Genomic DNA, 25,781 nt, shown 5'->3' with positions numbered 1-25,781 from the left:
ATACTTTAAAAATTATCATTAAAGTATACTTTGATTTATTTGTTAGTGTTATTTTTATTCCATATCAGTCATGGCTTTCCAGATGTTAGGAAAGTAATGGAGGGAGGGTAGGTATTGAGTTGCCTGTGTTAATAGACTATCCTCGGCAACAGTGATGTCTTTAATATTTATTAAGATTTAAAGAGTGGTTGTCTTTCTTGTACTATTTACTATTTCTGTGCATGAATCTGTCTATTTACTCTTTGTTGTGTTATAAAGGAAAGAACAATTGCAAATAAAACAATTGTAATTTGATTGCAAAATACATTGTTTAATTTTATTTCTTTTGACTGTTATTGATTAAATATAAATAAAACCATCATTCAAATTGTGAATGTTTTTTTTTTAATGTGTCTGGAAATTTAATTGATCATTTCTCTTACAAGCCTATAAAAAATTCTATGTTTTAATTTATATATATATATATAAAAAACTTGCTTTCTCAAACATCAAAGGAAAAAAATGTACAGAAATAAACTAAGAGATTTAACGGTTAGGTAACTGGCCACCAAATATAGATCTAGGTGTAATTGAAAACTTTCACACACTTTCTAGCAGTCAAGCTTCATACTCTTCTGTAAGTTGTGGAAGTTAATGCACTAATACACAATTAGTATACAAAAATAAAGTGGTAGAGTGATGCTTACATTTATTGATAAAGATAACACATCACAGAGAGAGTACAGACAGATAAATGATTTATACCTATAATGAAGCAGAATTGTTAAGTTAGCATTTATTTTAAACGATTGGTAATATTTTTTGTATTGCGTGTTTTGAAAAAAAAAGTTATCTAAAATGCTAGCTCTTTTATACAGAACTTAGTGATTAAACATTAATAATAAATGATACAGATGATTTAACATCCTGTTATTGTACAGTGAAGGAGGGGAAGTAATCGGGAGATAATTCACCAGTTACTGTTGTGAAGCTGAAGTAATTGACAGTTGAATTATTAAACTCATGTAAAACCTTAACCAACAAACTAAAACAAAATTTAAAGAAATTTATGAAACTTGGCCATTGATTATCCATTACACAATTCAGAAAGCAATACATTTATTTCAGCTTCCAACTTTTACCTCTTAAATAATCCCCCCCCCCAGCCCCCATAGTTTGGTCATTCTACCATTCTACACATTTCTGGCATATGACCAGTTTGTTTCAAGCAAGTGGAAATCTAATATATACTTAAAATATAAATATTCTATGAGTCTTGTGCAACTTATTGGAAAGATATAACAGTAACAAAGTTGTTTGAAAATTATTTTCTTGAAAACTACACATTAAAAAATTTATTTTTCATTCAAAAATTCTGAACAAGGACTCATCTTTTTATAAACTTCAATCATTATGTAAGTGATTTAGCATTCATACCAGTACAAAGTTATCATTTTCAAACCATGACAAAAGAGTAAAATTAATTCTATTTTTTCAAGATGCAAAATAAAATATATTGATATGTGACTAATTTTGTGACTTGCATTAGTTTACAATAAATATTTCAATCTGTAGTGATTAAAAGGAGTCAAAATAAGTCAACATAAATATTACAATACTTATACTTTTGAGGTCTATACAAATGGTTTATTTAAAAATTAACTTTTCTTTACAAAATACAGAAATTATTTTAAATTGTAAAAAAAAAACACTCCAGAGAAGTAGTAGCTTTTCAAATAGTTTGATTATCATAAACTTAAACAAGCTTTATAGTTGTTCTGCTAAAAAAATTTTCTGTACAAAAGTGTATAATGATTTAGTTATTTATATTTACAGATAAGGCAACACTGAAAAGAACTTTTTAAAAAAATGTGCAACCCCATATTTTTACAAAAATAAATTTTGATACAAATCACATAATAAGTCATAATCCCTTAAAAGGATGCAATAAAATATTGTATTATTTAATATACCTTTAAAAAATTCATTTAGAGTATAATACTCTGAGAATATATTATTTTGTTTAGTAGAAGTTTTTAGAATATACTCTAGTTAACAACTTTCATATTGAAACTTTTGGAATGATGAACATCATATCTACTTGTATTTCTAGCTTCTAATAAATTTTACAAAATATGAAGCAAACAAAAAGGTAAAGACAAAGCAAGGTTTTATATCTGAAGACAAAACCCCAATAAAATGTTTTGTTAGTATTTTACATAAAAATAGAAATTCTCTATTAGAAAAGCTGGATATTAAATTTATTTCTAGATAATAGATGCTAACTAAAAATCAATGTTAAATTACACATTAGAAAATACTATTAAAGAAATGAAACAGCAGATTCTGTATTGATATTTTTATGGCATCTTAAACGTTTCATTAGTTTAATTGTCAGATTCGAGTTAAAATTTTTTACATTTTTGCCACGATGTTAAATGAAAAACTTTCAATATATGAAGAATATCGATTAAAAAAATAAAAATAACAATGAATGAAAAATTTCATGCTCTACAAAATATCAATGTTTATAAATACTACAACATTTTCAATATATATACAGTTACTTATATCATTTGTACTGATTTTTCAAATAACAAACAATAGCTTTTATACATAAAATTTATATAGGTCCTTAGATAACAATTGACAAACAGTAGTGACAAAGTAAAACATTTACCTTTCAATATCAATTTTATCTGTCAAAGGTTTTGAAGAGTGTTATCATAAGAAAATGCAAATAACTTTAAGATTAATGACCAAATTGAAAGAGACAAACCTCTTCTGGAGCAATACAAACACTTTTGACCTGAATGTAAGAAGGCATTATCTACATTTAAAATTTTAGCCCAACCTGCCAAATAAATTACTTTTTAATTAAAACTACAAATAAGAAATTACAGATTTAGAAAGCATGAAAATAATTAACAGAATTAATATTGCTTTTATTCTGTAACTTCATCTTATCACTCAAAACATGCACCATATTTTTAAATTTAATGCTTATTCAATCATTTATCAACAAAATGGATCAAGCCATCCAAATACTGTGTGTCAATGTTTCAATCAGAATCTTCTTCATCCTCATAATCATCTGAATATCTAGACGCTCTTACGCCAGCTAGACAAAAAGGAGAAAAAAATTAAATTGAGACTACTGATTATTTTGGATAAGACTAATTATTAGACTTAAACTAAAATATTAATAAAATCAGCTTGAAAAAAACATTTGATTCACTGTACTATTTCATCAAACTGTATTTACCAAAACTTGATATCAAACTATTTTTACCTGCTTGTTTCAGTAATGCAGCTACCTCAGCATCTTTAGTAAGATCTATTGGTAGTTTATCATCTTTGTTTTTAATATCTACAAGTGCACCTAAAATGCATAAAACACAATGCAAATATTATTATACAGAAAATATACAGAAAAAGGTTGAATTTATTGTACTGTGGGGGATTTTCTAACCTTTATCTAGCAACATTTTCACAGCCTCTGAGTGTCCTTTCCAAGCAGCAGAATGTAAAGGTGTGTCTCCAAGTTTGTTCTAAATTAAACACAAACATTTTGGTTATTAAAAAAAATTGAAGTGCAAAAATACAATTAAAGCTGAATAATTGAACTCTTTTTGTACCTGTACATTTACTTCACAGTTCTGAATACTAAGCAAAGTTTGAATACATTGAATATGGCCTCCATGAGCAGCCCAGTGTAATGGCGTGGAACCAGCTTTGTCCAGTCCATTTACAGAAACCTATGGTAAGATTTATTTCAGTGAAGTATTAAACATTGATAAAATAAAAGTGTAGATGTATGTTTGTTGCATAACATAATTTTGAAAATTTATGACTTTATATATTTAAATACTTTTTTTCTTTCTGTAACACTATGTAAAATACATAAAAAACACAAAATATTTTATATAATAATACATGTCTAAGTCAACCTACTAAAACTACTACAAATAAAACAAACAATTACTCTGTTCTGGATGCATTCACTCATAAAGTCCATGTTACCCCTCTTAGCAGCATCATGCAGAGGGTAGTCTATAGATTCTGTGTTTCCTTCAACTAGTGCACAACAGAACAAAAAATAATATAAACTACAGTGATGAGGCAAAATCATGCATGTAACATGTTAATGAATGTTTCTTACTCTTTGCTGATTCTGACTCCTTTTCAAATTTAGTATGACAATAAAATAAAAAAGTGTAACAACAAATTAGTTCAGTTATTTCAAAATGTTTTCATAATTGCAAAATACATGATATCAAAGACATTTTTAATATAAATAGAAAATATTTTGGTTAACAGGATTAAACAAAACTGCTATCTAGAAACAGTGGAAATATGAAAATCATTGCATTATTTGGCATATGTTTTCCACATTAAAATATGTTATTATGCCCCTCTAAAAAAATATTTCTTCTTCTTCTTTGTTCTTAATTTTATAATTGCTTGGGATTTCCTCCAACACAATTAAATATTATATGTCAACATGTTATGCATCATATGGCTAGTTGATTCTGACTTCCAGTCTGTTTTTCTTCCTGGATTTGCTTTCATTTCCACATCTTTTGTCCAACCATGAGCAATCTACAAGGCAGCATATGGTGATGTGAAATGTATGAGAAGTTTTTATGTGGAATGGAGTACTCTAAACTATGTATGTATTCACCCTTCTAATTGTATTGTTAGAAAGTGTTAAGTTTAGCTGGGTTTGTTGATGTGTATGTTGTTGTACAGGGTGAAGAAGTGTAATAAGGGAAGCGACTGGTCGAGTGTCAGCTGGTGTGTTGTGAGTGGGAGTAATGAGGTGTATAATGGTGGGTATGGTCATCAGTCAGAGGTTGTGGTTAGAATGAGGAAGAAGAAGTGTTGGAGAGACGTTGTCATTGAGAAATAGTTAATATAAAACCCACTTGATCCACCTAACTACTTGACTCTGAATAAAATATGCCCTCACACAGCAGTTGTTTGGACTTTTCTCACCTAGATGGGCCACTGTTTCCAGTCAAGGAGCCTCATCTGCCCAGGGGCTTGAAATCTGGACCTTTGGAGTTAGTAACCGTAAGCTCTCCCACCCAACCATGCCATCACTTTAAAGTATTTGATACTGCTGATATTAAACTTACCATAGTTACTTGGAATTAGACCAATATTTGAACCACATTTGGCCTTCCACCAATTAGAATCCTTCATATCCAAAATGTATAGAGTATCTCCTTCATCGAATGTAAGCTCATCTGGCTAAAAACATTTGGATTTGGAAAAAAAAAAAAAAATTAAGCAAGAAAATGTTTAGAATTAGGCAAGAAAATGTTTAGAGGACAGGAATTATACTGTTTACAAAAAGTGTGTATAAATATATGTATATGTGTGTAAATATATACTTAGTGATTGAGTCAAAACAAGGAAGAATTTACCTGCTGAGCCTCATATCTGTAAAGGGCTCGTACTACTTTGACTTGACCTGTAAAAGGTTTAGAAGATTAATGTAGAAAAGTTGTAAGATGGAAAGATCAAGTGGAGATATTCAGAGGGAGAAAAAGAAAGAATAATATGAGATGTTTAGTCTTAACTAAATACATATACAGAATCAGTAAAAGTTTCAAGAAGGCTGAGAAAGCTATTATACAAACCGGGGGAAGAAAAAAGGCAAATAATAATGAGCAACTCATACTTGAATAGATTTGAACATACATGTTGAGTGTAGTGTGCTAAATTTAAGTCCCTTGAAGTCCTATGAAGCCCAATACTATTCTATCAAAAACATTGATATGCTTGAGATTGAGAATTAACTTAGGCCTACATAAGAGGTTCTGAAAAAAATCCTTGTATTGCTGCTAGGGCACAGACAGGGTTTGAGAAAGCCTAAGTAGCTGCAGGGTTTACAATGTTTAGGGCCTTCATATTAATATTATTAATCAGAGTTTCTTCCAGGCATCTCTTGGGGGGGGGGGGGGGGGGAGGAGGAGGAGGGACTCTCCCCCCCCCCCCGAAGAAAGTCTACCCCCACCCCACCCCCGAGCGAGATGGAATTTATATAGTAAACATACACTTTTACTAGTGTCTGCCCCTCCCCCCCCCCTGAAAAAATCAAGTGCCCCCCCCCCCCCTTGAAAAGTCTGTTATTAATCAGTTAGGCTAACACAACTTGTACCTTGTGAAGATGTTTTAATAAATAAACAAGACTACTCAGTAGGTTCCTATATTATACTATATACTATATACTATTATATACATGAAGAGCTACTACTAGACTAGTGTACTTGTACTCTAGGAGTCTAGACTTAACAAGAGACTAGCTAGTAGAGTTAACAGTGTTTATGAGTGTAAGTTTTAAGTAGCCTAAGTATATACTTAACTGAAAAACTAGTCTAGTAAAAAAGAAAGTAAAGTTAATATAAGTCTGCATTAAGTTATTTCATATGTATGTTATCAAAGTGACATGAGACATTCACATAGAGAAGAAAGTTGCTAGCTGCCTATTTTTAGTGGAATAATGATAGTATATTTTTTTTTAATATACTATATTATACTATCATTATTATATATTCTAACGTAAGACTAGAACTTTAAGTTAATAATATAGGCTACAGAATGCGTTGCTGTATTTTATAGTATTTATCTGGACAAAAAACTTAGGTCTTACCCGGTTTCGGTACGGGAGGTGGTGGACGTACTGGTCTTGGGGCGGGGGCTGTTGACATTCTTATTTCTAGTTTAAATTAAAATGCTTGAATTTAGTTTAATAGAGAATAAAGGAAAATTGTTAAATCGTCAATTAATCTGTTAATCTTATTAACAGCCTAGATTTATGTATACGCAACAAAAAATAACATTTGGATGGTTGTACTTCCTTCTTCGTAAGACGTAAGGAATACAAAGTGTAAACACGGAAGTATTAATATAAATATGGACAATTTCAAAACTAGAATTTGTAGATCTAAATACTATTTACTAGCCATTATTTTTGGAGGAAAAAACAAGCATCTCTATTTGTATTTTTTTTTTCAAGAAATTTATGTTGAAATTAAATATTATTATTTTTACATAGGGTACACATGGTTAACGAGGCACATATTACTAATAAATTCATTATTTCTCGCATTATTTTTTTCGGAAATAATTTTGCGGCTTCACTTGAGAAGACTCGCGCGACTCGTCCAAACACGCAACATAAAAGAATATGGTTTATAGATCTATTTAGTTTGTTGTTTTTTTGTGCCTCTGTGCAGTTAGTTCCAAGAGAGTTGTAAGTTATAATTTACATTGTTATAACAATATCCTTTTACAAATAAGTAGGCCCATTTTACACAAGAGTATAGATCTAGTCTAGGATCTACGTACGTAGTACTAGATAGTACGTATGAAACTGAAACAACTTTTAACTACACTGACACTAAGCTTAACGATAACAATTTAAAACTTTTAGATCTAGACGAGATTTAGGCATATTCATATATCTATAAAGAAAAAGATCGTAAAGTTATTTTTTTTTTAAACAGAAAGTGTCATAATTGCAAGTAGACAACAAGAGCTACATAGTACATAGACTACATGCCTCATTACTACTAATGTGTAAGTATTTTCTGATTCTTACAAAGACACTATTGCCCCCTCCACCCCCCCCCAGCAAAAAGCAACAACAACAACAACAAACAAACAACATAATGGACTATGGAAGGAGAGTTGGCATTTTAAATCAATTTCACAGCCATTCTAAAAAAAAAACCTCCATATTTTAAATGCATATTCTTACAACTTTATGAGTTGTATGCCACACCTGTGTTAAATGGCACATACAGACCAGGTGTAAAATAATCGATATTTAAAAAGAAGGTAGTCAACACTCTGTATGTGTCAATGATGTACGTTAGTGTGTCAGTGTACATGCGTATGTGTCTCTCTGTGTGGTGTTTATATATATATATATATATATATATATATATATATATATATATATATATATATATATATATATATATATATATATATATATATATATATATATATACACACACACACACACACATATATATATATATATATATATATATATATATATATATATATATATATATATATATATATATATATATATATATATATATATATATATATATATATATTTATATATATATGTGTGTGTGTGTGTGAGACTCTTCCTCCCATCGGTGCTTGTGTATGTTTTACACCCAAGAGTATGTGAGGGGTCGTCCATAAATGACGTCACACTTTTAGCGGGAAGGGGGGGGGTGGTAAATTTGTGACAATGTGTGATGAGGGCGAGGGGGGGGGGGGGGGTCAGATGGTGCGACGACACACTTTTTTCATTATAAAAAAGAAATGTTAGAAAACGAATTTTAGACGTTATTTCGCATTTTAGAGAACTGTTTTAATAAATTGGAATTGATTAAAATACTCTATTTTGACAGATTTCAGACAAGAGTTTGGAAAAATATCGATGTTTTAAAAAAAAATTCAACTGCAATTTTGAGGGGGGGGGGGGGGGGGTTGTAGGCTGAGGTGTGACGTCATGTTAGGAGGGGGGGGGTCTGGCTTTTTGTGACGACGTGTGACGGAGGGGAGGGGGGGGGAGGTAAAAATCGTCAAAAAAAAGCGTGACGTCATTTATGGATGACCCCTGAGTGATTTTGTCAAGTCAAAGATCTATGCTCATGGTCTCTAGATCCAGAGGCGTAGCTAGGGGAGGGCGGCCGCCCCGGGCGCCGACCCTAGGGGGGCGCCAAAAGGGGTAGAAAAAAAATTAAAAGCTCATTTTAAGCTGCAGTTTTGATATATAAATAGTCAACGTAAAGAAATTTAACGGCTGAGAGCCTTTACATACTGATTTAACTGTTTTCTACCTTGATTGTGTAACTGTAAAACTTATATCTTTAAGAAACAGTGTCCGAAAAAACCGCTTTCCAGCTTTCCTAGATGGAGGGGGGGGGGGGGCGCTTTTTCGAAGACTAAAATAGGAAAATTCACACCGGATTAAGGAATAAATAACCGATATCACTCAGAAACGAAACCCATTGAACTAAAGCGCATTTCAACGATTGTGTAACATAAAAAAAAGAGTTAGTGACGTTTAAAATCCGCTCTATCATTTTTGTCCAAGATGGTGGGGCACTTTTTCTCTAACAAAAATCGCAGGATTTGAACTGAATCGGTTGCTAGATAACTCTTTCAACACTTAGAAAAGAAATCAATTGTATTAACACTAAAAATGTACGATTTCACTACCCAGTTTTGCTAAGTAATAACGCGACTACTTCTTTGTACGATTCTTAAGATTCTCTCAACTTGATCGGGATAGATCAGATACTTTTACTTGATTGCATTACATCTTGCCTGGATCACTGCATTAAAGAGAAATAAATATAACGGATTCTTGTATCGCTATCCGATCAGTAAAATAGCACTGTCGGAGCGGGTGGATGGGAAGCGACACTCTTTGCCAAAATTTTAAGAGAGAAGAAAATTAGTATATTGTACTAATTATTACTTTGTTCAACCTAACTGATAATTCAAAATTGGCCTACTATTATCGAAATTGTTCTAAAGACACGACCAAAAGTAGACCAAATAAGGCTTGCGCCTTCTATAAAATACACTCTAAAGCAGTGGTTCTTAACTTTTTGGAGTACCGAACCCCACCAGTTTCATATGCGCAATCACCGAACCCTCCTTAATAGTTGTATCGTCCACAATGACGAAATCCGATCGTGAATCATAAGAGTCGGCTGTGTATCTTGACCTCCGCGGAAGCCCTGAGATTGAATTACCGAACCTCTCGGGTTCGATGGAGCCCACTGTTCTAAGCTCTTGGGAATTTAATTGGCGTCCAGTGAAGTTTTAGGGAACGACAATCAGCGTATGTTGTTACATTTTTTTCCAGACTGTCGCACACACAAACACACACGCATATATATATATATATATATATATATATATATATATATAAATGGGGGGCGCCAAACTGAAAGTTCGCCCCGGGCGCCGGGAGGGGTCGCTACGCCTCTGTCTAGATCTACGTGCGCGAGTGTTTGTGCTTGGTTTTGTGTGTGTAAGTGTTAGTGAGTGTACACTGTTACACAGAGTGTGGACTACTTATTACTTTTTCGTATACGGATTATATTTTAGGGGAAATATTGTAGATGTGCAGGGAATCGAAATCAAGATGTTGACAAATTATCTCGACGTTTAACTACTTCCGGAGTAGGAAAAAAATCCAGTTTTGCAATCTTGTTTGCATGTGTATTAATTTGTCGGCGTATCTGTGTGTGAATAAGATAACGAGTTGGCCCGTTTCAGTTAAGTGAACATAATTTTATAGATACATTTAGATCCTCTACGTAGGTTTCTTATCAACAGTGGAGCAATTTCCGGTAACCGTAAACGGGGCTTTACCATATTTCCGGTTTCTTAAAAACCATCAGAATTTGATAACAGTATGTCATAATCTCACACATACCTTTCGCCTCCTCTAGAATCTATGCTGTTTTCAAAATCTTACCTACTATTCCTATTGCTCGTTTGTGCTATCCTAACCCCTACTGTTGTATATGAATATACGAGGAAGATTAGGGGAACTCACTCCCGCTTTTTGAAATTATTACATAACATGAGTTAAAGTGACATCGTTGGTTTAAGTGAATGAAAGCATACGAGTTGTGTCTCTATGGTGATGTTTATACGTAACTTTGTAAACGCATTAAATGAGGTTATATTAAACCAGAGGCGTCGCGAGGCGGGGCGGGTGTGCGGACCGCACCGGGCGATGCCATTTCGGGGGGTGATACCATGACAAAAATTGCAAGATTTATAGAATAAATATGTTTTTTTTTGCCAGTTCAATGAATGGTAATTCGAGTTAAAAAGTATTTTAAATACATTTAAAAGTTACGATTCCGACGAGGGAGGGGGTGGGGTGACACCATGACATAAACATGCAAACTATAGAGAAAACAATGCTACACGCAGATGTATTAATAACCTACTATAGATAAACATCATTACTATTAAATGTGAACACTTTAAAGGTTTTACCGTTGGGGGGGGGGGGGTGACACCAACTGCAAAATTTACAGATACAATTAAGGTGTGTGGGGGGGGGGGGAGACACCCATAAAATGCCGCACCGCATGACACCCGACCTAGCGACGCCACTGTATTAAAAACAAGTTGTATAACATTTGTTTTGTTTTTTTAACAAATGGAATTTTATCTGTAGGTATGTGAGCAACTGACGCCTCGCTCCGGATCATTGGTCTAAAAATACTGTTGGTATGAATACGTCATCTGTCCAGCTACACACGTGACTGAATGATGTGGACACTAACGGTTGACTCCAATGTTCCCATACAAACCCCGGACCACTCTTTTGTGTGTGAGTCACATCTGGGTACAGTAGACATGCGCAGTGATGTGGATGAACTGCTGAGCTCCCCGTCTCCTGCCAGGCCACATACACCAACTGCCGCCAGCCGTCTGCCTCCGTCTGGTCGTCTGGCGCGCTCGCTGTCGTCTAGATCTGCTAGTCCCAGTTACCGCCAGAAACAGATTTTGAGAGGAGAAGAAGAATGGAGGAAGGCGCTGGAGAAGGCGGTGGATGAGCCGGTAAGTTCTATCATGTCTGTTTTACTCCATCATATGAAGGGCCAGAGGCGTAGCGATGGGGGGGGGGGGGGGGGGGGGGGCAGGGGGGTACATATGTCCCCGGGGGCGCCGACCTTAGGGGGCGCCAAAATGGGTTGTAAAAACAAATTAAAATGTCATTTTAGCTGCATTTTTGCGTTTTTGCATTATAAATAGTTTGAGGGGGGGGGGGGTGCAAATTGAAAATTTGCTCTCGAGGGGGGCTCCAAATTGAAAGTTTATCCCCTGGCGCCGAGAAGGGTCGCTACGCCTCTGTGAAGAGTTGCAGTTACACCTATCCAGCGGACTATTTTTGGGCAGCTCTCTTTAGTTGAGCCCATGTAAGACAGCAGCCCTTGCTTCTCTTTCAACATCCATTCTCCAGGATTGTTTCGGCTCTAATATAATATAAACAACGTATATCAAAAAAGAGTTAATTCAAATAATCAGATACAGTTAATTAATCATTAAATGTAATAAATTGTTTTAATTAAATGAAAATAGTTTAGACTACTTTTAAGTAATAGGCCTACTTTAATTTGTCTCGCAAATAAAATAATCGTCACAATATATTAGGGGCCTATAGCTATGGTTAAAAATTAAACATATGGAGTGTGGACAACATCGAAACACCGTTTTGCTGGTTACCACCCCTCACAACTACATCTAAATGTTATCCTCTTTAGTTGTAATGCAGTGCGTTTTTGTGTCAAATATGTTTACTAGCCTTATGCCTTATCATACTAACTTCCCAATATTACGGCAAAAATATGCTTCTAAAAAAACTATTGACGTTTGCATATGTATACACACTAAATTATTTGAACAATTCCTTTCGACTGATGCTGTTCTTCAATTTTTTGTTGCAATATATATATATATATATATATATATATATATATATATATATATATATATATATATATATATATATATATATATATATATATATATATAACATTTGGCCAGTTTATGATGCTGATTAATACCTTACTTGAAGAGGAAAGTTTGAAGATTAATTTACAAATTAACTAGGGAGGGGTTGAATGTAAAAATAAATAAATATTACAGTATGCCGCATGCGGCCCACTGTCCTTGGGTTGTAGTCTGCAGTCTGTGTGTTTTATAAAGCCAATGCCAAGCGAAAGTAAAATAACGTCACAAGCGGCGGTAACTCTTCTTGAGACCGGGTTTAACCACTAGTGTTGACTTTTATGAACCAATCGAATCACTTGACCTTATCTTTAGCTTGATCTAGTTTTCACTCTAACGCCTTCGTAACTTCAAGTCTGCTTCTCAACACTTGTACACACGTTTATTGTTACTTAAAAAAAACCTGTATCAAACAGTAAAACTCTATTGCCAAACTGTAGCAGGAATGTTAATTGGCTCCCGCAGACTGCTGTATATTTACAAGCTTTTATTTAACTCACTTCCTCGTCAGTCGTCAGTCGTCAGTCGTCAGTCTAGACGGAAACGCAGGAGTGAAAATTCGGACAGTTCTACTTGACCGACACGATTCACAGTTGGCACGTGGGTCAAGACATGAAGACAATGCAATCTGAAACTAAATTTGACTTAATTGGATGCCTAATTGATTTTTTATGAATTAATTAAAATTTGGACCGAATTAATAGGCATGTCTAGCCAACCACACCACACGCGTCATCAATAGCTGCGCCATCACGACCACGTAATGGCTGCGTTCAAAAACCATTGCGCGCCTACTGAACGTGATATTCAGTAGGCGCGCAATGGTTTTTAGTCATGTAACTCTATTGTAGATAAAACATGTAAAGTACTGAAAAAAAAATCATAAAAAACGTTTTAATAACAAGCTTTTATGTAATGATGCACTAAAAAGTAGAAAATAAATTATAGACTACTATTTAAATAACTATAAAGAAAAGCGTGGGTGTCTTCCTTAACATTAGTAAAGGTATCCAATAGATACTAAAGTGACCCACGCTTTTCTTTATAGTTATTTAAATAGTAGTCTATAATTTATTTTCTACTTTTTAGTGCATCATTACATAAAAGCTTGTTATTAAAACGTTTTTTATGATTTTTTTTTTAAAGATACATCCCATCTCGATGCTGCCATTTTTATTACAAGCTTTTATTTAACTCACTTCCTCGTCGGTCTGTCTGTCTTGACGGAAACGCAGGAGTGAAAATTCGGACAGTTCTACTTGACCGATACGATTCACAGTTGGCACGTGGGTCAAGACATGAAGACAATGCAATCTGAAACTAAATTTGACTTAATTGGATGCCTAATTGATTTTTTATGAATTAATTAAAATTTGGACCGAATTAGTAGGCATGTCTAGCCAACCACACCACACGCGTCATCAATAGCTGCGCCATCACGACCACGTAATGGCTGCGTTCAAAAACCATTGCGCGCCTACTGAACGTGATATTCAGTAGGCGCGCAATGGTTTTTAGTCATGTAACTCTATTGTAGATAAAACATGTAAAGTACTGAAAAAAAATTCATAAAAAACGTTTTAATAACAAGCTTTTATGTAATGATGCACTAAAAAGTAGAAAATAAATTATAGACTACTATTTAAATAACTATAAAGAAAAGCGTGGGTGTCTTCCTTAACATTAATAAAGGTATCCAATAGATACTAAAGTGACCCACGCTTTTCTTTATAGTTATTTAAATAGTAGTCTATAATTTATTTTCTACTTTTTAGTGCATCATTACATAAAAGCTTGTTATTAAAACGTTTTTTATGAATTTTTTTAGGAAAGTTTACTTTCTCGTGTGTACGTCTGGTCATAAATAATGAAGCAATAACCGAGACATGTTTATATTACATTTGTTGAACAAATAAACCAAGAAAATGTAGCTTTGTTTTTCTTTGCCCGAGCTTCTGGATGAGTTAGGCATACAATTCAAGCCTAGATAATATAGTTTTAATATTGTATTGAGTTCTGGCCAAGAAAAATTTCCTGAAATTGGAAAGATGAGATCTGGAGGAAGAAAAAAATATGCACAGAAGTTAAGAATAAGATAATACAGATACTTGTATACTCTTACGTGTATACAAGTTAAATTTGATGAGATTACATATTGATCCTATTGTTGTAGAAAATAAACAAAAATTCATTGAAAATCACCCAACATAGTTCTAAGGAAAAGGCGGAGTTATTTTTTTAAAAAAATTTAAGTCAAAATTTATTTTACTAATAGGTAGGCCTACTAGATTCTATTTATAGAAATATTGAGGGACACTCTGGCATATGAAGATCAGGGGAATCACATATTGACCCCATGCTCTAATATATTGATTTTGAGCTTATTTAAACACGCATATTACTCAGCCTAACAAGCTTAAAGGTGTGAAAGCACCGCATGGGCCACACGTTGTTCTGTGAATGGGGAACTCAAGCAAAGCCCTCTTGTTCATATTGTTCTGTAACAGAAGTAGGCCTATATGTCGAGACAGAGAACCCAAACAGATCTACTACTGCACCTTCCACAGGCCATGCCTTGTAATTTGATCGATCTTTAGACGTAGTAATCGATTATTCACCATTGACATTAGTTACCGAAGCACATCGCGGGAGAGTTTTTCTTGCGAGAAGTGGAGCACAATGGTTTCTTTCGTTGTTATCGTGACAAGAGCCACACTTGACAAGTTCGAGTTTTCTATTTCAATACAACACGTGACAAGCCAACTGTCTGAAATATTGACACACACCAGAACTATAAAAATATATGCTAATCAGTGGCGTAGACATTAATATATCATGTGTGTGTGTGTGGGCGGGTGGGTGGGGTGTGGTGAGCTGTTTGTGAACAGCCGTCGCGAAAATTGAAGTAAAAATTACAATATTTAGAAAAATAAAAATATGAAACCTTCACTTTTTCAAAAAATTATACACATTAAAGTGAAAAAAAAACTGAATTGATTTAGACAGAACAAATATCTCTTAAAAGACTGAGTCAGAATGGATTAACCATAGCGCAATGATATGATTGTGAGGGTATAGTCGAATGGCGGGGCATATGACTGCTAATCCTGTAGTCTCGAGTTCGAATCCCAGGGTAGTATCCATAGAACGTACCTGAATCCACCTAGCTCTCATGGGTTCCAGTCTCACGTTAGGGAAATTAAAGGCGGCTGGACATAGTGCTGACTACAAAATACCCTTCATATGCCGAAGTAGGTGAAACAGGCAAACTCTATTTCACTCTCCCCATAGACCAATTATAAGCAAATTTCGCACCATAGAAAAGATAGGCAATCAAGAATATTTAAGAAAATATAAGAATGTATCCATAAGAAGATAAATGTGTTTAAAAGATCATAGAAATGTGTTATGTGAACAGTCTCCAGATCTTTAACTTTAAACTGAACACAAAGAAGTCCCGTATCTATTAAATGTGGACCCAAAATATAACGTTTTTCTGCAACACGCCATTATATTTTGGATATCATTAATCGTTTTTTGTGTGTGTAATAGGAACTTAAATATGAATCAATATGATAAGTTAAAAAACGGTTTCTATAAACCATTTTGTTCTTGTAGTGTTACATAGATCTTCTTCCCAAACCCACAGGTTATTGATTGGAGTGATTTCCTTCCTGAGCAGGTAGAGCTAATTAATTGCTGGGCTGGGTGATTGGAGTTTTGAGTTGATATTTATGTATTGTTGTGTGACGTGAATATAACACTAATCCTAATGTAGGGGTCGTGCACATATTACACACAAAGGGGTGGGGGGGGGGTCTCGTTTTATTTGTTATATAAAACAGGGGTGCTAGAGAACTGTGGTATATGACACTGTCTTTGATTACATTTTTAAAATTGATTATTGATTCGAAATTTCCGCTATTACGAATTGCTGTAATAAAAATACGACTCTTTCATTTAATAATAGTATAAAGCTTTGTCGCTGTTTCTCATGAACGTGTCACAAGAGTTTTGTGTTTGTAAAGTGGTTAAGAAAATTAAATTGATTAGTAAAATTGCGTTGTGTTTCAGCTTGTATTTTTGTCTTTGAGAAATGGGGAGGGGAAGGGGGGGAGAGTATTCATTGAAATGTAATGTAGGCCTACTGTGACAAGGTGAGGGGGTGGGGGGCTTAGTGGCCCTTTGAACATTTTATATTGAATGAAATGGGACAAGCGACTTCTACAAACGTCAAAACTTAAATTTTTAAAGTTACGAAATATGTGCACGATCTCTTTGTTTACTACACCAACATCTACGCATAACGATATCATAGTGCTGATTCAGCATTCACAATTAGCTTTGGTAAACATTTTGTTAATTTTTTTTGGTAAACATTTTGTTGATTAGACAACACAAAATTACCTATGAGATGTTAAAAAAGTCCCCATTAATTAATTAATTAAAGCTCAGTTGTAATTTTTAGATCGGTGTCATTTAACTTACTTTAAAATTCCCCATCTGATGCATCTTGCTTTAGATTCTAACACAATTATTCCTTCAACAATCTAAGATAGGTCTACAATGCACGCCAGTAATTATTTACACGTCATTGACTCTCATAGTAAAAGGAATGAACTATCCTGTTTATGACATTACCCTGCTATCAATGTTGAGTCTAGTAACGTTAGACCTATGTGATATCCTGGTTAATCGTTATGCGTAGATAAGTTACGTTCGCATTGTGTTTGGTTATGGTTGTATAATACTGAACGTTATACTTTTTATGTGAAGGGGCTATGCGGTGGTAGTGCTATGCAAGTGTGATGTTGTACTAACGCCAGTTCCAGTTGCATATAAACATCATATACTCCTATGTTTATTTTCATCAACGCATATATTGATACATTTTGCTTTACTTTAGATATTTATGTTTTTTTCCACAGAGATTACACAGTAGTTGCATTTAATTATCAAACTTTAATGCAAAAAAAAAATCATGTGTTCATAAAAGCATTACATTAAACGTGTTCATAACAGCATTACACTTAAGTAAATTGTTTAGCAAAATAAATTTCTTTTTCAGTAAAGCAAAATTAAAAGCGATATATTATTTCGTTGCATTTTTTGTCACCAATTTGTCAAAAGTTTGTCACTTCCATATTTTTTAATGGATTAAAAACCAGGTAATTTGTTTATCGGCTGAAGGCTAGACTTAAAAGAGATTCAACTATGGCTTATCTCCTTTACCGGTTTACTATTGATTAAGCCAGCTAATCGATAGCAATCGATCATCCAGTTCGCGATTGCTCTTCGTTTTTTGTGTGCGACCGGCGTTGTGTGTTTAGGCGTTTAAAGTTTGGGAGTTTAAATGACTCGATGTTTGCTGTAGGTCTTTACCGTCGTCCTTGTGGACCATTGGGAAACAGCCGCAAACAATACGAGTGTTTGGTGTTGGCAAATACTGGTCAATACTTTAGCTAAGGAGGCTAAGAGCGGATAGTGGGGGTGGAGGAGAGACAATAATTGTTACCCTCCACACAGCCATGTGTTTTGTCCTCCTAAACTTAACCTGTCTAAAGATAATCAAGGAAATGTGGTATAGTTTTATACTTCTTTTTTTGGTGTTTACAATGGTATCCAATTGTATGTACTTTTCTTAATGCGGTGCCGCTTTTAAAATGCTACATTCGAATAACTAATAGATCTTCCACTGAAAAAGGAATTTTATTCCTTGTGGGTAAACGTTGAGGGTTATTTCTCGACAATAAACTTCAATTCGATACTATGAGTAGGAGAGTATCAGGTTTTAGTTTACGTGGTTCATTCTGACAAGTGTCTTCACGAGACCTGGTAGCTGGCACTTGTGTCTAGAAGAGATAATGTAATCTTACATCTTAAAAAAAATCTTAAATTACAAAAACAAAAACAAACAAACAAAAAACAAAAACAAAGAAATCTAAAAAAAAACCAAACGCAAATTTTATTTATTTCTTTAACTTATGCTCAAAACTTTATTAGGCGAAACATTGTTTCCGCAAAATGCCTTAGACTTTAGAGTTCAACTATAACTCTGGGTCCACTTATCGGCACAGAACGGTGATCACAGGTGCTTTGACCATAGGGGGTTTGACCATAGGGGGTTTGACCACAGCGGAGCTTTGACCATAGGGGCTTTGACCATAGGGGGATTGACCACAGCGGACCTTTGACCATAGCGGTGCTTTGACCATAGGGGGTTTGACCATAGGGGGTTTGACCACAGGTGTTTTCTCAGCAGAGGGTCTTTGATCACAGGTGGTCTATCAACGGGTGTTTGATCACAAGCGCTGTGTCCGGCTTTGATCATAGGTGTGATACAATTAACACGATTTTATACATGTTTCCTGAGAGTACGTTAATAGAAATTAACATGTATTTAAAAAAGCCAAGAACTGTATTTTAGTCTCCACATAAAGGCTGGTGCTAGACCTCATAGATTTATTTTAAATATAAATGAAACACAAATAATGCGACATATAACAAGTTTCACAAATAAATAATGTAGATGTACTTGAAAATACATAGCATATATAAAGGATAAAAAATGATACAAAACTTGCCAACAATATAGTCAAAGATGTAATACATAAAATCTGAATCAAATTTTCGTATAATTACGATTTTTCAAAAAAAAATAGCACGCAAATATGTCAGTACATCTGTTTGACCATATTATTACATCATGTCGAAATTTAAAATATAATTTAGCAACTTTTAAAATAAATCCTTACCATATATGGACAGCATTGGACAAACCACCTGAGATCAAAAACCCTATGTGGACAAAACACCTGAGATCAAAGACCCTATGTGGACAAAACACCTATGATCAAAGCCGGACACAGCGCTTGTAATCAAACACCAGTTGATAGACCACCTGTGATCAAAGACCCTCTGCTGAGAAAACACCTGTGGTCAAACCCTCTATGGTCAAACCCCCCTATGATCAAACCCCCTATGGTCAAAGCACCGCTATGGTCAAAGACCCGCTGTGGTCAAACCCCCTATGGTCAAAGCCCCTATGGTCAAAGCTCCGCTGTGGTCAAACCCCCTATGGTCAAACCCCCTATGGTCAAAGCACCTGTGGTCAAAGGTCCTAGGACCCACAGAACATGTGTCCGACTGAGAACGTTTTTTTGTCGCTAACCTCTTCACACACACAAAACAACAGACCACCCCATCTCTAAATTATTGAGATCGACTGATATTATTATGTATTTTGAGCATTCAATATGGGACTGTGTGGCCTAGAGGTAGAGCGCTAGACTGCTAAAGTCTTGATTTCGAATCCGGGTTCAAGTCGATGTGAACGTCACTGAGTCCACTCATCTCTGACGGGCATAGTGCTGACTACACTATGCCAATGTCACGACACAGGTGAACTCTACTTCACTTGCCCCATGGAATGTCAGGTTTTGTAAAAGGGAACTTTTTATTTCTGTACCCCCCCCCCCCCCCCCCCCACACACACACAGAATGTCCATGTTTTATTTTAAATGAAAGTATTTTAATCTTGTTTATCGCTGAGGACAGATTCTTGAGTTAAACCCACTTGAAAACATCAGACACCTAACACACATGCATACACTTGCACTCCGTTTAAATTATATCAACCACTTTTTTTTTATTCGAGTGGTGAATCATTTTAGAAAAAAAAAACCCACTGAAAATTACAGAATCAATTCGCCCTATCCAAACAGCATTAAATCCACCGAAAAGAGTAATCTATAATCCAATAGATCTATCGTTTTTGTTAATCATATTATAATTTTGTTGATGTTTTTGTTAATGTGTTTTAAGCCACAGAGTAGCGCTGAATAGAATTTCAGAAATGAAAGTTAGTTTGCTCCGGTGCACTTGAAAACTCCGGCGTCTAAGGGACGTGATTTAGCATTCAAAGTTGTTTCCCTTTGATGGGACTAACGATTTTATTTACATTGAATTTGGTCAATTTTGCTTGGACTGTAGTTTTAAGTATCAATACAATAAATTTTAACACTGGCGCCCAATGTTTCGAAGTTTTCTGAACAGATTCATTACAACGGTCCCATTCATAAATCAGGGTTCATTGAGACGTGGATCTGTCAGCAGATAGAGCTGGTTGGACAGAATTGCTGCGGCGTTAAACTCGTCCTGTCGTCTGCAAGCATGTACAAATCCAGCAGATATTCGGTCAATCCAGTTATTAAAACACGGACATTTCTTAAACAGTAATACTTTCATTCGGAGTATACTAACCTACTGTGCTTTTTAGATAGGATGTTTCACAAGATTTTGGAAGTACAGTGTAAGTATTTTTATTAAGGGAGAGTGGCGCTGCCGTTTCTAATCACGATAGGTTACATACTTTAACGAGAGTCTATTGCTTTACTAGCTGTATGGGATATTTATCCCTAAAACAGCTTCATGCAGCTACTGTAAGCCTGCTTGCCTACAGTATAGGATATCTATCCTGAGAGTCTATTACTACACTAGCTGTATGGGATATTTATCCCTAAGACAGCTTCATGCAGCTACTGTAACTGTAAGCCTCTTTGCCAATACTATAGTATATCTATCCTAGTCAATTACTTTACTAGCGATATGAGATATTTATCCCTAAGACAGCTTCATGCATTTACTGTAAGCCTATTTGCCAATACTATAGGATATCTATCCTTAGAGTCTATTGCTTTACTAGCTATATGGGATATTTATCCCTAAAACAGCTTCATGCAGCTACTGTAAGCCTGCTTGCCTACAGTATAGGATATCTATCCTTAGAGTCTATTGCTTTAATAGCTATATGGGATATTTATCCCTAAAACAGCTTCATGCAGCTACTGTAAGCCTGCTTGCCTACAGTATAGGATATCTATCCTTAGAGTCTATTGCTTTAATAGCTATATGGGATATTTATCCCTAAAACAGCTTCATGCAGCTACTGTAAGCCTGCTTGCCTACAGTATAGGATATCTATCCTTAGAGTCTATTGCTTTAATAGCTATATGGGATATTTATCCCTAAAACAGCTTCATGCAGCTACTGTAAGCCTGATTGCCTACAATAAAGGATATCTATCCTGACGATAGTCCCAGGCGCATGCTCCATCACGCAACAGGATACATGCACATTACATTTTTCTTCACTTTATTCGTCCTACATTAGAATGCAGCTGGCACCTTACATCTGTCTAATCGGTGGCATCATATTCTACTAGGTCTACATCAGCAGAGATAAACTTTAAATGTACAGGTTCACTGACTTTGTTTAATTTCTCTCTGCTATTAAGATTTGTGGGCCGCCCAACGAAACCTTTCCATGAATTACATTTACAATACTGTACTAGTGTAAGCCGTATAAAGAGGGGTCAATGCAAGGAGTGGGCGTTATCTCAAAGAGCAGCGGGGGTCCTCCACGAGTTAAGTCCCCCCCCCCCCCCCCCCCCGTAGCGCTTGATCTAAGATCAAACGTGCTAGTCATCGAGTCAGGCGTGAAGTTGGTTGATTTAGTCAGACGACTTTGGTTTAATTGGCGCAGTGGACTATTGGTACCACTTATTTTTATTTAAGAGTCTATTGGTACTACTTTTAATTAAAACTCTTATTGGTGTTAGTTGTTTTATTTATATTCTATTGGTATAACTTCTTTTATTTAGAGTCTATGGGTACAACATGTAATATCTATAGATGTCTACCGTCCCCCCGAACCAAATAGAATTTATATGGAAAATATATACTTCAATCAGTGCCCCCTACCGGAAAATTTAGTACGACTCTGAAAAGTTTCAAGTGCCCCTCTCCCCCTCGGAGAAACATACCTGAAAGAAACACGTTGCGATATGTCCATAAATGATTCCGCCATAATGTCAGCCACTTCGCTAGACGTTGTATTTTTCATTAACATTTTATTTTTACTTGATCTAGGTCTAATGTAAGAATAAATAAACCCCAGCTCCTGTATGAAAGAGTAGTTCATTTGTCTAATTAGCATAGTAATTAGTTGATCTATTTTGGGCGACACAAAGAACACGTGACAGGTATCTGAGCCGTTATAGAAAAGTTATCGACTACAGTTATCAGCGACACCGCTCATTCGCCCACAATGAATGCTAACCTTTATTGCTTTCTCTCAAAGCTATTAAGTCTTACCGGCAAACTACCGGCGTTGGCCAGATTTCGGTCACCTGTCAAGCCGTCTTCCATTTCCACGATTGAGCCATAGCCCATTCAATGCAGCTTGTAATAGATTTCTCCGTCTCGGCTTTCCTATCGATTTCTCGCGAGTATTATTCCATTGATCGAGATTTCACAAAGTTCTCGGCGTATGCACACTCGATCCAATAGCGCCGATCATTGTTCGTATTTTCGCCTGGAGTGTAACTTAAGCCCATGTAAACTGGATTTAAATGCTCAACACTAACCTACTGTTTGTGGTGATATATTCACTTTGGTGATGCTTAGCTCGAGTTACTTCGTTCATGTTTACTGTGATTAAATTTTAAATTTGATAATCTGCAGGAATTAAGCGTAAAGTTTCAATGCGTGGAATCTTCTAATGTGGTGTTTACAACATAATCGTGTGTTTAGCCGCAGTTGTAAAACTAAACTTATTAAAATAAAAATATAAAAAAAATCTTTTTTTAGTCACGATCCTTTAAAAAATAAGAGGGGGGGGGGGGGGGAGTGTGATAAAAGTGGACCTCTTGAGCGATGTAGCTACAATAGCTATAGGCTAAATATAAAAGGAAAGCGGCTATAGGCTAAATATAAAGGGAAAGCGGCTATAGGCTAAATATAAAGGGAAAGCGAAGTATGCCTATCCCTGTTGAGTACAAGATGGCATGTAATCCTGCGACAACATGTCGCTTGTTTTAATAAACCCGATAAAACCGCCCTACAATTTGAAGAAAATGTTGTGTAGAGTTAAAGCGCTGTATCAGTAGGGTCCCCAGAATTAACGAATGTTTTAACGGCCCCTTCCTATATAGATCTGAGTTTATATATTAATATAGAAAAAATGTTACAACGGACGGGCTGTCACTAAATCATGTCATACGACTATCTACAGTGCGACATATTACGATCAACAGTTTTGAAGGGTTACAGTGCGCGCGTTTAAAAAGTGATTCCCAATGATAAACGACAGCGATAGCTTTATTTACATCCGGGTCTGGTTGATACATTTGTTTATGTCTGACACACTTCCCAACATGTTGCAGGGGATTTATTTCAAGTTCCGTTTTTTACATTTCACATTTTGTTCAAGTATTATTTTCTCAATAGAAAGCTTATCACGAAATACAGCACTAGTTATGTAGGCCGCTGTCTCAATTTAAATAGAAATTGTCTTACCCAAGATAGTGTTCTTATATAATTTTTTTGTTACGTTTTCTGATTAGAGTAGTTCAAGAGTTTTGCTTTAGTTGATGTATTGCTGTAATGGTAAAAGACGAGGCCATCCCATGCTGAAATAAGGATTTGAGAAGACCTAGTATGGCCAAGTAGTAGCAGCGTACTGGTACACATTGACCACAGGACTAGCTCTTGTCTTTACCCCCCCCCCCCCCCACCACCACCACACATATAAGGAATCGTGCACATAGGCCTATAATACACACACACATGTCATTTTCAGCCACACTTAACCACATAATGTTATATAACATCTCAAAACAATACCACATCGAATACGTCCTATAGAATTACTAGTAATACCACCCCCCCCCCCTTTCCTAAACCACTATAAGTTAAGTACTTTTAAAGTGGCCATTTATTAATGAGCTATGATAAGGACATCATGTGATTGAAAATTCATCGAATACATAATTTTTCGAAACAATTGTAAAGCTTATATTGTAGGCTATTTAAACGAAATCGTATATGTATATAATTATAAGCTAAGCCAATTCTGTCAACTTTTTCTTCCAATGTCTCTAAAAATAAGAAATTTTAGGAATATAATAATAAAGAAAATAAAAGGCAGTGGTAAAAAGTATTGCTGTATACGACCACCTACACTATATTATATCACACAGTTATAAATCACACCAATTTATGTGTGTTATATAATAGGCCGTGTACACGATCCATAAACTCCTAAGTGTCACAGTCTTGTCTAGAGCAAGCTAAACTACCCAGCTACGCAATGGAAAAAACTCAATTATTTTAAGTTCACCAAACCAAATAATTTTTAACACTCCATCAACGTGAACAGGTTCCGAGAAACAATATGTTAACATTTGTATACACTATCACCAGTTTTCTGAAGATTTTATTAGTAGTGTAAAGGTTAACTAAAGGCCATTATGTTGGGCATCAATTTGGCGTTAGTCAACTCTTCTAATCCCAAAGATAACATTTATCTCAGACTTCAGCTCAAAGTAAGTATTGCTCTTATACAAAGTCCATTCACATTGTTTCACTAACAGTAACATTCAATAATATTTGATGTGTGTTTGCAAAATGAGCGTCAAGAAATTAAATGTTTAATTCTTTAATGTTCATTTTTATCAATGAAAACAATCTGCAATCTCGTTAACTTTCACAGAAAATATAGCCAAAACTATCTTAAAAATAAACTACAGCTTTTCTCAAGACAGTGAAATAAAAAAAAAGTGGTAAAGATTCTAGATCTCGTAGGAATTTTAAAAAAAAGAAGTAAAAAGTCATTTGTTGTATAAAGGGAAATAACAATTTACAACCTGCTACAAAACTTGTTTTAAATCCATTAACTTCTAAGCCTTATCTGTCTGTACTAATTTCTCAAGTCAATTTGAATATTGAATGATGAGTCATCCACACAAATTAATTAATAATTATAAACGATATTTAAATATTTGTGCACACGAAACCTAAATTGTTTTTACAATAATAAATATATATTATATTGTGGACAAAAACATGGTCCATTTTTAAAAGTCGTTGCTGAATGGTTATAATGAATGAAACAAGATATTTCAGTGTACATAAGAAAAAAAGAATACATATTATGGCAACATCCTAAGTTTGATACCCTGATACATTTTATTTAGCTATAGTTAAATTTGTTTATCTTCTTATTTTAAAATAAAATGCTAGATTGTTCATTTCTATATGAAATAAATTTTGGTAGGCATAACAGAATCTCTCCTTGGCTTATAGATCTAGTAATTGTAATTTTAAAACATTTATTATAAGTTAATAGATATTAAAACAGGTATCAGTAAAAAA

The 25,781-nt window shown here is 34.8% G+C and overlaps 2 protein-coding genes across 5 annotated transcripts in view; one reads left to right on the top strand and one right to left on the bottom strand.

Annotated features, from left to right (window-relative positions):
• Nucleotides 1-671: 671 nt before the first annotated feature.
• Nucleotides 672-6,875, bottom strand: LOC131940692 (osteoclast-stimulating factor 1). Its single transcript, XM_059299436.1, has 8 exons — nt 6,641-6,875; nt 5,412-5,458; nt 5,121-5,235; nt 3,965-4,056; nt 3,618-3,737; nt 3,452-3,530; nt 3,272-3,361; nt 672-3,100 (listed from the first exon to the last, which is right to left on the bottom strand). Exons 1-8 carry the CDS (start codon nt 6,696-6,698, stop codon nt 3,042-3,044), a joined length of 660 nt encoding a protein of 219 aa, XP_059155419.1. The 5' UTR covers nt 6,699-6,875; the 3' UTR covers nt 672-3,041.
• A 286-nt stretch (nt 6,876-7,161) lies between these two features.
• The window catches only part of LOC131940689 (myosin-11), a 50,642-nt gene continuing 32,022 nt past the window's right edge, over nt 7,162-25,781 (top strand). The window contains exons 1-4 of one of the 4 annotated variants that reach the window (XM_059299430.1): nt 7,162-7,243; nt 7,497-7,569; nt 11,231-11,616; nt 16,217-16,249. In XM_059299430.1, the coding sequence (XP_059155413.1) occupies nt 11,323-11,616; nt 16,217-16,249 (327 nt within the window). In that variant the 5' untranslated portion in view covers nt 7,162-7,243; nt 7,497-7,569; nt 11,231-11,322. Of the gene's footprint in view, nt 7,244-7,496; nt 7,570-11,230; nt 11,617-16,216; nt 16,250-20,793; nt 20,879-22,868; nt 23,006-24,786; nt 24,953-25,781 lie in introns of those variants that run through there. The other 3 variants (XM_059299429.1, XM_059299431.1, XM_059299432.1) reach the window with 3 other exon arrangements.

This window comes from Physella acuta, unplaced genomic scaffold (assembly GCF_028476545.2).
Source record: "Physella acuta isolate Inbredline_101_S28 unplaced genomic scaffold, ASM2847654v3 ptg000325l, whole genome shotgun sequence".
NCBI lineage: Eukaryota > Metazoa > Mollusca > Gastropoda > Physidae > Physella > Physella acuta.
This window is presented reverse-complemented; position numbering and strand designations above follow the sequence as displayed.

Coding starts and splice junctions, on each gene's coding strand:
- LOC131940692 (XM_059299436.1), bottom strand. CDS start 6,698: ATGTCAACAGCCCCCGCCCCAAGACCAGTACGTCCACCACCTCCCGTA. Junction 3,738..3,964: donor GTGAATGCATCCAGAACAGA/GTAATTGTTTGT, acceptor ATCTTACCATAG/GTTTCTGTAAATGGACTGGA. Junction 3,531..3,617: donor ACTGTGAAGTAAATGTACAG/GTACAAAAAGAG, acceptor TGTTTAATTTAG/AACAAACTTGGAGACACACC.